Genomic DNA, 16308 nt, shown 5'->3' with positions numbered 1-16308 from the left:
TAGAACAACATAAGATATTTCGGGATTTTCCTACCAACCCTGCCCCGGTTGCTCCAAGCGCTCCTCCCCTGCCGGAGGGCACATAACCCAAAGTCTCTCCCTCGATAGAACCTAATGATTCTGACTATGACTCCCTTAAGACACCTTTTAACATTAAAACCAATAACACCTTTCTGAATAAAAATAATCTACCCCCTTTGCAACAGAGGCTCTCTGAGTTGCTGGCTTTGCAATCACAGGTTTCTGAAGCTGAAGGTTTCTCCGCCTTTCTAGTTTTAAGAAATGTTGATGCTCAAGGGCAAATAACACCTCAATATGAAGGTGTTAACCTTTTTCACATGCAACAAGTGAAAAAGGCCATAACTTTGTATGGCCCACATTCGCCTTTACTAGAGAGATTCTAAACGCTATGGCATCTTCTATTGGAACCTTTATTCCCTATGATTGGTGAATTTTAATAAAAGCTCTCCTTAAACCAAGAGAGAGTATCTTCAATGGACAATGTGGTTTCAAGATACAGCCAGAGATCATGCTAACAAAAATGCTCGAGCTGGCGCTCCCCAAAACCAAATTACTTTTGAAATGTTAACTGGCACTGGACAATTTGATGCCATAGAAGCTCAAATATGATGCCCTCCTTTGTTGTATGATCAATTAAAAACAGTGGCCCTTGAAGCTTGGGATCAAATTACTCCTCAAGGGGAGCCTACAGGTAGCTACATTAAAATATTGCAGCGACCTAATGAAACGTATGTTGATTTCTTAGCTAGATTAGAAACTGCTATTTCCCTACGGTAATTGGAGAAGAAGCTAAAAGGCGACTAGAGAAATTACTTGCTTATGATAATGCAAATTAGGAATGTTAAAGGGCTATAGCCCCAATTCGTGAGACAGGGACTATTTTCTATTATTTGAAGGTTTGTCACAATATAGGATCAGAAACTCAAAAGATGCAAATACTAGCTGAAACAATGGTTGCTGCCTTAAGAAAAGGAATATAAAGGATGCTTTACATGTGAAGATAAGTACCATTTTAAAAGGAACTGCCCTAAGAAAGCTAAAGGGAAAAAAAAAAAAAAACCTCCAAAAATCTGCCTTTGCTGCCGTAGAGAAATGCATTGGGCCAAAGAATGTAAATCTAAATTTGATATTGAAGGGAGACCTATTCAGGGAAACTCCAAGCAGGAGACACCCCAGGTCCCCTTCAACAAAAACCAGGGGCAAATTCCATCTTTTTCCTCAAACCCTCAACATCCGACAGTGCTGCCTTCAATATACCAGCCCTAAATGACTTTCTCCTTTACCCTCAAGCAGTCCCCTCTAGAATACCTACCGGACTTTTTGGGCTCCTGACCCCACAAACCTTCGGTCTTTTACTTGGCTGATCTAGTTTGATTTAACTGCCAGGGGTCTCCAAATGGAGAAAATAGGCTGCAAGTGTCAAACATTTTTCTCTCTCTCAAGCGGCAGGAGGAAACAAACTAGCGATTTTTTTTTCTTTTCTATACAAATTTAAAAGGAGGTTTCTCTTAAAATACTGTGTTGCCATAATGACACCTGGTTTCACTTGAAGTTAACTATTCTCAAACCCTGAGTTAACCAATGCATTTTTCTTATGGAAATGTTTGTCTTAAGCTATATTAATGAACTATGTATTTACCCTAGATTCTTTCTTTAAGTCGGTTCTGCCTAAGACTCAGAAACAATTTGACAAACCGGTATGTTTTACTCTTGCAAATGTTCTCTTAAGCAATGTTGATGAAACTGTATTTGCTTGGAAACCTGCCTTTCTTCAAGATTCATGTCAATCATTTTGTGGTCTAGGACTACTCACCTGGTGCCAAGGTTATCTCAAAATGCATGTTGTGGGTGAGGGGCCTGGTGTTATTCTCTTCAGTTTTGAGACATTTCCTTTCTCTAATTAGCAGACTGCTAGTAGTTATATGACACCTGGCTAAAGACTAGCAGGGAGGCACTCTTTCTGCCCCCTTCTGATGCCTATGTCAGAAGCTTTCTCTATCTCCTTTATACTTTAATAAAACTTTATTACAAATAAATCTCAATTTGAGAACACATTACAAACTTCTACCGATTTCCAATTAGCTTTTCTAAAATATTTTGGAGAAATTTCACTTCATTATCCTTCTGGTAAGCTGTGGAGTTTCTTCAAAAACACTGAATTTATTCTCACATTTCTTTTATATAGATGGGACTAAAAACGCCAAAGCTTCATTCTGGTCTCTCAAAAAATATAAAGTCTTTTATACTAAATTTCATTCTGCTCAACAAAATGAATTATATGCTCTTATTAAAGTTATTTGCCTACATCCTTACCCCATTAATATAGTCTCTGACTCTATATATTCAGTTGTTGTATTAAAAAATATAAAGACCTGCACCATAAACTCCTAGTTCTATTAAAACAGACAATGGGGCGGTCTGCTGCTAGGGCAGCGCCGGGCTCTGCGCACCATGGCCGGGCTGCTGGCGCTGCTGAGCCCCGCGGGCCGGGTGGGCGCCCGGGTTCGGTGCCCCGCCACCTGGCTCCTGGGCGCCGCTGCCCCCTGTGTCCCCCCGCCGGTGTTCCTGCCGTGGCTCGGGCCCGGGCCGGACGCCCAGCTGCTGTGCGCCGCCCGCGGGAACTACCAGGGCCGCCAGGACCCCAGCAAAATCACTGCACCCACAGGCAGCTATATCAAGGGCACAGAGGAGAAAAAGCTAAGCAAGTCGCAGCAGCTGAAAAAGATTTTTCAAGAATATGGTGCCGTGGGAGTGTCACTGCACATTGGAATCTCATTAATCTCCTTGGGAATGTTTTACATGGTTATTTCAAGTGGAGTGGACATGTCAACCGTCCTGCTTAAACTCGGCTTCAAAGAGTCACTAGTCCAGTCGAAAATGGCAGCCGGTACAAGCACCTTTGTGGCGGCCTATGCCATCCACAAGCTGTTCGCACCCGTGAGGATCAGTATTACCTTAGTTTCCGTGCCCTTGATTGTCAGATACTTTCGGAAAGTGGGAATTTTTAAACCTCCAGCGGCAAAGCCTTGATGAACTCGTCAACTGTGGGCCTGAAAACCTATTTCTTTTAAATGACACATGCTAGATTGGTTTTAGAATGTAGGTTTTGTGGTGGGTGGGTAGCAGGGGCTAATTGTTGCATTCTCATGAATAGGATTTACTTTTGCCAGCAAAAATTCAGGGTTTCAAATCATTGTAGTTTTTCTGCTTTAAAGTTTGGGTAATGCTATTCATCACAGGGCTTGTCTGCATACTCAAAAAATGTCAGCAGAACACCACCAATGAGTTGTCATCTCAGACAAAACTGTCAGCCAGGAAATGTTCCTTCCAGAAGACCATTGGTGAGGGTCTGCCTGCAAGAGCCTCAGGGGTTCCTCTTTGCTCAAATTCTTAAAGGGTAGTGATTCATTACGCTGATTTTAAAAATTCCCCTTCCTCCCGTACTTGTCAGGCTGCCTGCAGTTTAATATGCAATACTATGCAAAACGGAGTCCAGTGCTACAATTAATGGAGCAGAATTGAGGACTTCCAAACGTGTCATCAGGATCTAAGTTAGCATCAACACTTTGACATTCATTACACTTGTTTGGGGAAAAGGAACAAACAAGTATTTCTGGTATGTTTCATTGATTCCCAAACATCTTCAAATCTGGACAAGTAGAGCCTGCCTCAGCTGGTTTTTCACAAATTTCATAATTAAAGTAGGTCAGAATCATTTGTCTCTTTAGGTAAAAAACAGAAACTATGCCCAATTGTAATGGCATCAGTTGGCTCCGCTGCATATATACGGAAAGCTGAGACAGTCTTGGCCTAACTCACCCTGTCTCAGACTTCAGACATTCCTGAATCACTGTCACAATGTTTACACTGAGTTGCTACTTCTGTTTTTTAATTGAGTTAAAATTATGTGTATAAAAAAAGATTTTGTATCACTAAAAAGGAAAGTTACTAGCAGTTGCTGTAAATAAGGCAACTACAAAATATATAATACAGTAATATTACAACTGGGGGAGGGATGGAGCCAGTTTATCAGATAAAGGGGGTGTGACCTGAGACCCCACAGTCTCTGTTAGGGACATTTAAGAATAGAAATCGAAAAAAAAAAAAAAAAAGAATAGAAATCGAAGCACACACACTCAAACTGAGACTTTCTCTGCGGAATACTCAGAAGCAGGCAACAGAGAGGGAATGTCTTCTGGTAGGCTTCAGCGTCCCTGACAGCTGCCCCCTGGGCCAGGTTCCTGCAGGGCACCTGCTCCAAACCCAGGAACTCCAGTGTAACCGGTCTGTCCCTCTGCCATGGATGAGGGTTGTGTTTATCCTTCTGGCTCCCAGATTTTATTTTAGTTTTTTGGTTTGATTAACTACACCTCTGACAATCAGAAAACTAAAGCAACTGTAAACTGATCATCCTGGTTTTACTGAGCTCTGACTATTGACATTTTCCCAGTTAGACCTTAGTAATCCACATCAATCAGTTATTTCAGTTAACTTTTAAAAGTATCTTCATGAGACAGAATCTCCAGTTGCAAGATCTTTAAAGTGTATCGGATGTTTTCTCCCCTTTTAAAGCAATAAGCCCATTGCCAAGAAGTTTTAGCCATTTAAAGTTGGAACTGTCTTTCTGGGGTCTAATTCCAAAGACCATGGACACAGTAGAACAAAATGATGACGCCAGTGCTAGGTAATTCCTTGTGAGGGCAGGACCAGCACTTCTGTGTTGCTGTCTCTATGGGAACAGTTAGCTTTGGGCTCCTAACCACCTTCCACATCAGCCTCCCTACCCATTCAGATCCTGAGTAATGCCTATGCAAAAAAGCCCGCAGGGATTCCTCCAAGTTTAAGGGCTTAAATCTCAAACTTTGAATCTGTGTTTCGAGAAATGAGAGTGGACTGAAAGGGCAAGCAATAAATTTGTGAGGCTGCCAGGGTTAATACCATGACGGGCGGCCTGGACCTAAGTTTTAGCTTCCCCCGAAATGGTAAGATTCCCTACCCCCATCAAGTAACCTGGAGCCAGCCAATCAATATGCGCCCAGTAAGAACAAAGGGAGAGCTGAAAAGCCCGCGAAAGTCTGTACAGATAGAATTGCTTTGCAAACATGTAACCAATCCGCTTAAGCCAGTTACTAACCGCTTTTGCATATCTCATAAATTTGTGTAACAAGCTTGAGCTCGGCGCTTTCTGACCCTGCACCATTGTGATGTTGGTGGCAGAAGGCCCTGGCTCGAGACAGTAATAAACTTCCCTTTTTGCGAGTTGCATTGTCTTGGAAGCCTTCTCTCTCTTCCCGCTCGGGGATTCGGACATCGGGCATAACATTTGGGGGCTCGTCCGGGATCCCTTGACCGGGAGAAGAGAACGCTTACAGAACAAAGGGGAAGGATAAATAATAACACCGGTGCTCAGGAAGCAGGGAGGCAGCCGACTCCGCGAGAAGGCTTTTTATAAACGGGGAGCCAGTCGGCGTAAGGCCAAGGCCAGCGGACGCGCTGGGAGGCAGCCGACTCCGCGGGAAGGAAAGTTCCTCTCCCGACCCCGAGTCTGATGAACAGCGGACGTCATTCGGTAAGGTGAATCTGCTACCGGGAGGCAAGAAAATTCAGGGGGCCGAAAACCCAGCGCTGTGTCCGTGTGTTTGTCTTTGGCTCTCCGTGTTTTTATGTGTGCCGGCATTGTCTCTAGTCTCGTTCTCTTCTGGTGCATTGTTCTCTCTCACTTCTGACTTATTCTCTTTCTCTCTCTTCCTTACCGTTAATTCTTTGACCATGGGGCAAGGAGAATCTACCCCACTTTCTCTCATGACTGACCATTTTTCGGATGTCAGGGCCAGGGCCCATGACTTGTCTTTGCTGGTCAAGAAAAGTAAATTAATAACTTTTTGTTCTGCAGAGTGGCCCGCCTTTCAGGTTGGATGGCCTCCGGAAGGCACCTTTCAACCGTCCATCATACAGGCTGTGAAGGAAAAGATTATGGCTCCTGATCCCTGGGGCCATCCGAGTCAGGTCCCCTATGCCATGGTCTGGCAGGATCTAGTGGAAAATCCGCCTAAATGGTTAAAACCTTTTGTTTACAAACTTCCTAGTTCCTCCAGTTCACAGGTCCTGGTGATGGAGACCCCCCCCGGAGGAAACCAAAAAGAAAGAGGACCCAAAACCAGTCCTTCAGGAATCTTCTTATCCAAACCTGATAGATCTAGAAATGGAGATAAGGCCTCCGCCATATGTGCCCTCCTTGCAATCCCCTCCGAGGAGAGAAGCTCCCACAGGTGAACCGAGAGGATTAAGAGGGCCAACGGGAACCAACCATGAGGGGGGACTGGCATTGGGGACCCGGGGGAAAACTAAGGGAGATAGGGGTAAGCAAGACCCTGGGGACCCAGAGTTACCTTCATCCACTGTTCAGGCGCTCCCTGTCCGAGTGGGACCAACTAACCCGGACGGAGAGCGAACCTATCAGTACTGGCCCTTTTCCACGAGTGACCTGTACAATTGGAAGACCCAAAACCCTCCTTTCTCAGAGAAGCCCCAAGGCCTCATTGACCTCTTAGATTCCATTTTGTTCACTCATAATCCCACCTGGGATGATTGTCAGCAGCTGTTGCAGGTGCTCTTCACCACGGAAGAACGGGAGCGAATTCTGGCAGAGGCGCGGAAACGGGTACCAGGGGTCGACGGGAGGCCAACTGCCCAGCCTCATCTTGTGGACGAGGGGTTTCCTCTGTTGCGGCCTAACTGGGATTTTGAGCGGGTGGAAGGTAGGGAGCGTCTCCGAGTGTACCGCCAGACTCTAATGGCTGGCCTGCGGGCTGCAGCAAGAAAGCCGACAAATCTGGCAAAGGTAAATTTAGTAAGGCAAGAGCCCACTGAAAGCCCGGCAGCCTTCCTAGAGAGGCTGATGGAAGCTTTCAGGCAATATACACCTATGGACCCCCAGGCTGAGGAGTCACGCGCTGCAGTTTTGTTAGCGTTTGTGAATCAGGCAGCCCCAGATATTAGGAAGAAATTACAAAAAGTAGAGGGATTGGGAGAACAGACAATACAGGATTTACTGAAAGTAGCTGAAAAGGTATTTAATAATAGGGAGACCCCAGAAGAAAGGGAAGAGCGAATTCGGCGGGAGGAAAGGGAATTAGCGGAGAAGATCAGGAAAGAAGACAGGGAACATAGGGCTAGAGAAAACCGGAAGAACCAGAAGGAGCTAGCCCAGATTCTTTTTGCGGGGATAAAGGCTGGAACAGAATTGAGGGAACCTCGAAACCCCCGGACGGGAGAAAAAGAAAAACCAAAAAGGCAGGCCCTAAAGAAGGATCAGTGCGCCTACTGCAAAGAACAGGGGCACTGGAAAAACGAGTGCCCTAAGAGGGACTCAAAGAGAGGAATGACCCAGAGAGAAAAAATCCCCCTGGAACTCGAGTTCTATATGCGGGGGAAGACAGTGACTAGGGGAGTCGAGACTCGGCACCCCTCCCCGAGTCCTGGGTAACCATACATGTGGAGGGGAAACCCGTTGGCTTCATGGTAGATACTGGCGCCCAACACTCTGTTTTAAATAAAAAACTGGGACCAATGTCTAAGAAAGCCAGCTTAGTGCAAGGAGCCATGGGGACAAAAAGATATTGTTGGACCACAGAACGGAAAGTAAATCTGGGGACCCACCAGGTGTCCCATTCGTTTTTGGTGATACCAGAATGCCCAGCCCCTCTACTTGGAAGAGACTTGTTGACTAAAGTTAATGCTCAGATCCATTTTGACCCCGGGGGAATGTCAGTCACGGATGGACTTGGACAACCGATACATGTTTTGTCCCTAGCCTTAAGGGATGAATACAGACTTTTTGCGCCTAAGCCCTCAGAGACCATAGCACTAGATGTACAACCGTGGGTCCATAAATATCCATTGGCCTGGGCAGAAACAGCAGGAATGGGACTAGCTAAACAGAGACATCCGGTCGTCATCGAGCTAAAGGCCGAGGCAGTTCCTGTGAGGGTGAGACAGTACCCTATGAGCCAAGAAGCTCGGCGGGGGATCACTCCCCACATTCGACGGCTCATAGAGGCCGGAATTCTCAGGCGATGCCAATCCCCTTGGAACACCCCCTTACTGCCGGTGAAGAAGCCAGGGGGGACGGATTACAGACCTGTCCAAGACCTGCGAGAAGTCAACAAACGGGTGAGTGACATACACCCAACTGTCCCTAACCCGTATACTCTCCTGAGCAGTTTACTGCCTGAGTACACTTGGTACACTGTGCTGGACTTGAAGGATGCCTTTTTCAGCCTACCCCTGGCAGTCCAGAGCCAGGAGATATTTGCCTTTGAGTGGACTGAGGGGGAAGGCCAACCGGTAGTACAATTAACTTGGACCCGCCTCCCACAGGGGTTCAAGAACTCCCCTACCTTGTTTAATGAGGCTCTGAGTGAGGACCTCTACGAATATCGGGCTTGCCACCCAGAGGTCATTCTGCTACAATATGTAGATGACCTTATGTTGGCTGGAACCACAGAGGAAGCTTGCAGCCGTGCCACTGGGGACCTATTACAGACCCTAGGCATCTTGGAGTATCGCGCTAGCGCAAAGAAGGCACAAATAGCCCGGCAAGAGGTCACCTATTTGGGGTATAAGATCAGGCAGGGGCAAAGGTGGCTAACCCAGGCCATGAAAGAAACAATATTGCAGATACCAGAGCCCAAAAACCCTCGCCAGGTGAGAGAGTTTCTGGGGACTGTTGGATATTGCAGACTGTGGATTATGGGGTTTGCTGAGAAGGCCCGGCCCTTATATGAGGGAAGTAAAGAGACCCCAAAGTGGACTTGGACTGAGCCAATGAAACAGGCTTTCCAGACACTCAGACGGGCCCTACTAGAAGCCCCAGCCCTTGCCCTGCCTAACCCAAATAAGTCATTCCAGCTGTTTGTAGATGAAAAGCAAGGAATAGGAAAGGGGGTCTTGACTCAACAATGGGGACCATGGAAGCGGCCGGTAGCATACCTTTCGAAGCGATTAGACCCGGTGGCCGCTGGGTGGCCCCCTTGCCTTCGCATCATTGCAGCTATAGCCCTCCTCGTCCACGACGCTGACAAGTTGACGTATGGACAGCAACTCTCGGTTTACACCCCCCACGCAGTGGAAGGGGTTTTAAAGCAGCCGCCGGGTAAGTGGATCTCCAATGCCCGCTTGACACACTACCAGGCCTTGCTGCTCGATGCCCCATGGGTGCGTTTTCAGACCCCTTGCTCCCTAAATCCGGCCACGCTCCTACCCAACCCAGAGAAGGACAGCCCTCTCCATGATTGCAGTGAGATACTGGCTGAGGCCCTGGCGGCACGAAAAGACTTAACTGATGTACCCCTAAGCAACAGTGAGCTAGTATGGTTCACCGATGGGAGCAGTTATGTAAAAGATGGGCAAAGGAAGGCGGGAGCCGCCATAGTTGATGATTCAGGGCGGACGATATGGGCTGAGACACTACCCCCAAACACTTCTGCACAAAAAGCAGAATTGATTGCCCTAATACAGGCTCTGGAGCAAGCCAAAGGGAAGAGAGTCACCATTTTTACTGACAGCCGATATGCTTTCAGCACTGCCCATATTCAAGGTCCCATATACCAAGAAAGGGGATTTCGGACAGCTGAGGGAAAAGAGGTCAAAAATCTGCCTGAGATTCGCAGGCTCTTGGAAGCTGTCCAACTACCCCGGGCAGTAGCTATAGTACATGTCCCCGGTCACCAGAAGGGAGAAGACCCTAAGGCGCGAGGCAATCGTGCTGCTGATGCGGCCGCTCGAGAAGCGGCTAGCCGGGACTATGCCGCCCCCATATTAGCCGTGGGCCTTCCACCCCCTGGTATGGGGACCTTGCCACCAGTTCCCGAATATTCCCTCCCTGATCTCGCCTGGATCAACAAGGATACCACCCTCCAGAAAGATGACCAAGATGGATGGTACCGAGACCAAAACAACAACCTGATCTTGCCTGCCACCCTGGGTCGTCACCTGTGTGAACACCTGCACACAACTACGCACTTGGGAGAAAAAAAGACCCTAACACTTCTCCAGATGGCCTGCCTGAGGTTCCCTCGACAAAATGCAACTGTACGAGAGATAATTCAAGCCTGCGAAGCGTGCCAGCTGATGAGGGCAGAGAAGAAGCAGCACTCGGGAACGAGGTACCGAGGGGAAAAGCCAGGGCAACATTGGGAGATAGATTTCACCGAGGTAAGGCCAGGCAAGTATGGGTACCGCTATCTGTTGGTACTGGTAGATACCTTCTCGGGGTGGGTAGAAGCTTTCCCCACTAAGGGAGAGACAGCAATAGTGGTTGCTAAAAAGATCTTAGAGGAGATAGTGCCTAGGTATGGGCTGCCAGTGACTATGGGCTCTGATAATGGACCTGCCTTTGTGAGCCAGATTGTACAAGGGCTGGCCCAAGCTCTGGGGACGAAATGGAAGTTACATTGCGAATATAATCCCCAGAGCTCAGGACAGGTTGAGAGAATGAATCGGACCCTAAAAGAAACTTTGACAAAGTTGGCAATAGAGACTGGCGGGGACTGGGTGACCCTCCTCCCCTTTGCACTCTTTCGGGCACGTAACACCCCTTATAAGCTGAATCTTACTCCTTTTGAGATTCTGTATGGAAGACCCCCTCCTGTGTATCCTATTTTCGAAGGAAAATGCCTGCCACCCCCTACTTTGGGACAATTCCAGCAAACTCTGATAGCATTAAGTAAGGTGCATAACCATGTTTGGAAATTGATTCGAGAGATGCATGAGGGCCAAAACAAGAGGGCCCTCCCCTCACATAATATTGGCCCAGGTGATTGGGTTTGGGTAAAACGACACCAATCTAAAGTATTAGAACCTAGATGGAAAGGCCCTTATGTTGTTCTCCTTACCACTCCTACCGCTGTCAAGGTCGACGGGATTGGACCCTGGGTTCACTGCAATCACGTGCGGCAAGCTACATCGGAAGAACAGGAAAAAGCGCGAGCAGAATGGAAGGCGAGTCCTCACCCGTCAAATCCTTTGAAACTGAAACTCGTCCGCTGGGAGGCCTCCTAATTCTCCTGCTGATAGCAGCTCTCATCGACCCAGGAGCGACCAGTCATAACCCCCATCAACCTGCTAAGATCACATGGAAACTCAACGACGGGCAAACTCATGAGCTGCTCAATGAGACCTCAGGAATCCAACCTCCAAACACCTGGTGGCCAGACCTGAACTTCGACCTCTCAAGCCTCTTCGGAAAGCAGGATGGTCTCTATGATAAGTACTATAGAGATGGGATAAAAAACCATAGGTTGGGGTTTTGGGCTTGCCCGGGCTATGTAAAAAATAACTGGAAAACCTGTGGTGGCATAGAAAGCTATTATTGCAGGAGCTGGAGTTGTGTGACCTCTTGTGATGGACCCCAGAGGTGGGATGTCGGAAACAGAGATCTAGTTAGCTTCACCTTCAAGGACCGTAGACACCAGGGGCCTCAGGTACGAGTACGATTTAACCAGGAACGGGCGAAAAAAGAAAACCGCTGGACCTCAGGACTGACTTGGGGTTTTCAGCTTCACGTAAATTGGCCCGGCCCCTACCCAGGCGAGCTTTTAATCATTAAACAGGTTATTGAGCCGGTGCAGCTACATAGTTTAGGTCCCAATCTGGTCAAAGCATTACAGGGGCACAAGGCGACCCCCAAGCCAACCCCCTTCAGACCAAGCTTGCCAGGAACATTTAACATCTCTTCTACCCCGAGCCTCAGAGGCAAACTGACAGAAACCCCTGGCCCTCTGGCTGTTACCATTAGCTCAGCAATTCAGGACCCCCTATGGGCCTTAGTGAATGCAGCCTTTACGGTCATAAACCATACCAACCCTAATGCAACCCAGTCCTGTTGGCTTTGTTATAATCTTCACCCCCCCTTCTATGAGGCCATAGGCCTCAATGTCTCTTACCACTTATCTTCAGGCCAGGACCCACCCCCATGCCGATGGGAAGAACGCAAGGTTGGCCTCACAATGAATGAAGTTTGGGGACAGGGACTCTGTTTGGGCACAGTGCCACGTGATAAAACTTCCCTCTGTGCCCGGACTATTAGTAACCTACGCTTATATGGCAAAAATTGGATTGTGCCAGAGGTTGGGGGCTGGTGGATTTGTTCACATACTGGGCTAACCCCATGTTTAAATGTGAAGGTTTTTAACCAGAGTCAAGAATTCTGTGTCCTGGTTGCTGTAATGCCAAAAATCTTATACCACTCTGAAGAGGTTATGTACTCACATTGGGACCGAGAATTGCCAAGACAAAAGAGAGAGCCAATCAGTGCGATCACCATGGCAGCCTTGTTCAGTCTTGGGCTAGCAGGAGCAGGGACAGGAATAGCTTCACTATCTCTGCAAGGCCAAGGGTTTTCTTCCCTACGAGCCGCCATAGATGAAGATATAACTCGCATAGAAGAATCAATCAGCCACTTAGAGAAGTCTCTGACTTCCTTGTCTGAGGTGGTCTTGCAGAATAGGAGAGGATTAGACTTGATTTTTCTCCAACAGGGTGGGGTCTGCGCGGCTCTGGGAGAAGAATGTTGTTTCTATGCAGACCATACAGGAGTGGTAAGAGAATCTATGGCAAAAGTAAGAGAAGGTCTGGCGCAATGAAAGAGGGAACGGGAGGCCCAACAGGGATGGTTTGAGTCTTGGTTTCAACGCTCCCCCTGGCTGACCACCTTAGTTTCCACCCTCCTGGGCCCGCTTATAGTGCTATTATTAACACTTACATTTGGCCCTTGTATTTTAAACCGGCTAATGTCATTTATTAGAGAACGTCTAAATACCATTCAGATTATGGTATTGAGGCAGCAATATCAGATGGTAGCCCAGGATGAAGAGAAAGATTCCTCTACAGGAACAAGAAGACAGGGGGGAATGTGAGGCTGCCAGGGTTAATACCATGACGGGTGGCCTGGACCTAAGTTTTAGCTTCCCCCGAAATGGTAAGATTCCCTACCCCCATCAAGTAACCTGGAGCCAGCCAATCAATATGCGCCCAGTAAGAACAAAGGGAGAGCTGAAAAGCCCACGAAAGTCTGTACGGATAGAATTGCTTTGCAAACATGTAACCAATCCGCTTAAGCCAGTTACTAACCGCTTTTGCATATCTCATAAATTTGTGTAACAAGCTTGAGCTCGGCGCTTTCTGACCCTGCACCATTGTGATGTTGGTGGCAGAAGGCCCTGGCTCGAGACAGTAATAAACTTCCCTTTTTGCGAGTTGCATTGTCTTGGAAGCCTTCTCTCTCTTCCCGCTCGGGGATTCGGACATCGGGCATAACAAAATTATCATACCAAATAGCCATAGCGTTCACATCTAAGCCCCAACGCCACTCTACTCCTGTGGCCAGTGGTCAAAACAGAACAGAGTAACTAGAGGAGAGAAAGTCAAAGGATCAGGGAACTAGAGCATTATGTGAATTCACCAGCAAGATGTACAGATCGCTTGTATTTACCTTGTTTTTATGGAACTAGGGGAATAGGACTGATTATCTATTTTAGAAATGTAAGCCATTGTTCACCTCTAATTTTTTAATCTGACAAAATGAGCAGCTTAAGTTCCATGAAACAAATAAACATCTTTGTAAAGTTAAAAAAAATAAATAAAACAGACAATGGCCCTGCCTATATTTCTAGACACTTTAAACAATTTTTATAATCTTTTTCTATTAAACTTATTACAGGTATTCCTTATAATCCACAGACACAAGACATAGTCAAACGAACACATCACACACTAAAGTTACAAATAAAAAAATTAAAGAAGGGGGAATACACAGGAACACTACTGTCTTCCTTATCTAAAGCAGACTTTATTAGATTCCAACATAAGATATTTTCTAAACCTATAACTATTGTTAATACAGTTTTATTTGTTTACAAGAGCAGAAAGACATTTCAAGGAATTGAAGGACACTTCTTTTCCTCTGCCCATTTGGTACCAAGATGGGTTCAATAAACAATAGAAATCTGGGAAATTAATCTTACGGGGAAAGGGATATGCTTGTATTTCCCCAGATGGATCCAACAAACTTTTTCCTCGGAAAATTCGACCCAAGGGGGCCCCCAGCATTCAAAATGGAGACAAAACAACAAGAACCCCAGGAGGAAGAAATTCCAATAAGGGCCATGTGGCTCTAAAGATCTCCAGAAAGCGCATCAACCCTATGCATCAAACCTATGATCTCCCCACTTGGGGACAAATAAAAACCGTTACTAATAAAGCTGAAGATTTGATCTCTCAACAGGGAATGCCTCGGAGTCCTGAATACATTTTCCTGGCAAATTTCAGCTTGCTAGCCTATGCCTCCCCCCATTCAAGCTCTGATTAATCAGACTCAACTGGGCTTACTTACCCAACCCCCTTTTTCTGCAGGTCATAAAATAGACAGACAAAAGACAGAAGGTATCAACCAGTGACTCCACCCATATGCCCCCTCCCTGGAACCCTCACACCCTTGGGAGAAAGAAAAACTAATTAACATTTCTTTAGGTTATGAAGTCCTTCCTTTGTGTGTGGGCCCAGCAGAATTATGCATAAACATCAGCCAACAAACTTGGGCTTTCATCCTGCCTCCAAAAGACTTTCGGACATTGCTGCCGTTTCTGTCTGTGAACCATGTTTACTACTGAAACTTCAGGGAAAGAGGGAAAGAACAAAAAACATTATGTAAAAGGTTACTAACACTAAGTTGAAACATTACCATGACAAAGGACTTCTTGGCTGGCTTGCCGGTAGAATGGCACCTCCTCCCCCTCCTCCTCCTCCCTCTCCCCCTCCTCCTCCTCCTCCAATCGTCCTCCATACACAAATTGGGCCTGAACAATGGGACATTGTATCATCTATGCCAGAGCTTATGGGGCTCTTGTGCCCTGCTTAGCCCTTAATATGGCTACAGGCCCCATGTCAATCACCTTCAGCTGTCAGCAGCTCATGGGGCTCCAGATCCCATCCAGTTTACTCCTGTGTGAGGTAAAAATATCATTTTCTATGTGTACTATAATGTGAAAGCAGGAAGCACTGCTACTAATCCTCTAAGCACAGATCTGATTATATCATAAATTCCTCCATAAAACCTTTCCTAGTGATTCCTCACTGTCTACCAAATAGGGTCTAAACTACTTGGCCAGGCATTGATGCAATGCACAGGCTCACAGCAGCCCACCTGTCCAGATCTGCCTCTCACTAACACCTTCCCCTCCAGCCAAACTGGTCCGCTCTTCAGTTCTTCTTATTATAATTGTACACTCTTCCTCAGCTAGAATATTTCTCATTTCCTTGAGGTGATGCATCCTTCAAGTTGGAGTGCCTACTCATCCTTCAATATGTAGTGCCCATATCACCTGCTTCATAAACACAATATTCCCATTTTATAGTAAGAACTGATTTTCCTTAGTCTGAAACCACACAGCATCTGTTTTAGCTCTAGTGTGGCATTTACCTTATTCTATCTAATGTGACAAAGATGAATATACCTTATAACTTCTACACCCTGTACTGAGTACACAGTCTTGTTTTTGTTCCCAATCCAGTACCTAATACACTGCCCTGCATAGAGCAAGCACTACATTATTGAATTAAACAACTTTAAAGTTTTTAGTGCATATCAGTATGATTTCTAGTAGCTCTGTATCAGCCATTTTCAAGAAATAAAATCAGGTAACAGGTTGTAGCTTCAGTAGAAAGCTACGAAACAATACATAGAATTTTTAAAGCAGTCCACCAGAATGCAAATAGAAGAACCAAACATTTACATTAGAACATGTAGCAGTGATTTTTAGTCGAGAAAGTTCTAAATAGTGAATACTCTTCCTATTGCAGATCCAAGAGAATTTCTAAACCCTGAATCCCGCCCCTGTATGTTGCATAAAATTTACAATCAGAAAGGCTGTTTGCCTGACAACAAGTAGACAAATCCTGGCTCAATCTCCTTTAACTCCCACCTCTGCAGTGTTAGTGCCTGAATCTGTTCCACACAGACTGAGAAACTTCAGAAGCCCCTGGTATTCTTCAAGAAAGACGCACAGAGTCCTAAGTTCAGGAAAAGCAGAGAGAGGAGAAGGAAGGGGCAAATTCCCTACCTGGGATCCGGCGTACTATCCTAGAAAGGAAATCAAGTGCAATGGTAGAAAAGCTGCTGACAGAACGTAGAAAGATTTGAGAAAACATTTTTGTGTTGAGTTCTGCAGCAGCAGATCCTGTGTTTCCCAAATCCTCACGCTGACTGGCAGTCAAAAACTCACTTCCTGG

The 16308-nt window shown here is 46.3% G+C and overlaps 3 protein-coding genes across 3 annotated transcripts in view; 2 read left to right on the top strand and 1 right to left on the bottom strand.

The window, feature by feature from the left end:
* Positions 1-16308, bottom strand: part of BCO2 (beta-carotene oxygenase 2) — an 81396-nt gene extending 65088 nt beyond the window's left edge. The window contains exon 1 of the mRNA XM_061144812.1: positions 16140-16308. Within this exon, the coding sequence (XP_061000795.1) occupies positions 16140-16227 (88 nt within the window). The 5' untranslated portion in view covers positions 16228-16308. The remainder of the gene's footprint in view (positions 1-16139) is intronic.
* On the top strand, positions 2473-3468 carry LOC133044954 (protein FAM210B, mitochondrial-like). The gene has a single exon (XM_061126949.1). The coding sequence runs from the start codon at positions 2473-2475 to the stop codon at positions 3049-3051; it is 579 nt and encodes a 192-aa protein (XP_060982932.1). The 3' UTR covers positions 3052-3468.
* LOC133064498 (uncharacterized) lies at positions 6224-11203 on the top strand. Its single transcript, XM_061154698.1, is given in 2 exon segments — positions 6224-7396; positions 7429-11203. Coding segments are annotated over 2 exon segments (4827 nt in total). The 3' UTR covers positions 11083-11203.

The sequence above is a fragment of the Dama dama genome, chromosome 1 (genome assembly GCF_033118175.1).
Source record: "Dama dama isolate Ldn47 chromosome 1, ASM3311817v1, whole genome shotgun sequence".
Classification (NCBI taxonomy): domain Eukaryota; kingdom Metazoa; phylum Chordata; class Mammalia; order Artiodactyla; family Cervidae; genus Dama; species Dama dama.
This window is presented reverse-complemented; position numbering and strand designations above follow the sequence as displayed.

Coding starts and splice junctions, on each gene's coding strand:
- LOC133044954 (XM_061126949.1), top strand. CDS start 2,473: ATGGCCGGGCTGCTGGCGCTGCTGAGCCCCGCGGGCCGGGTGGGCGCC.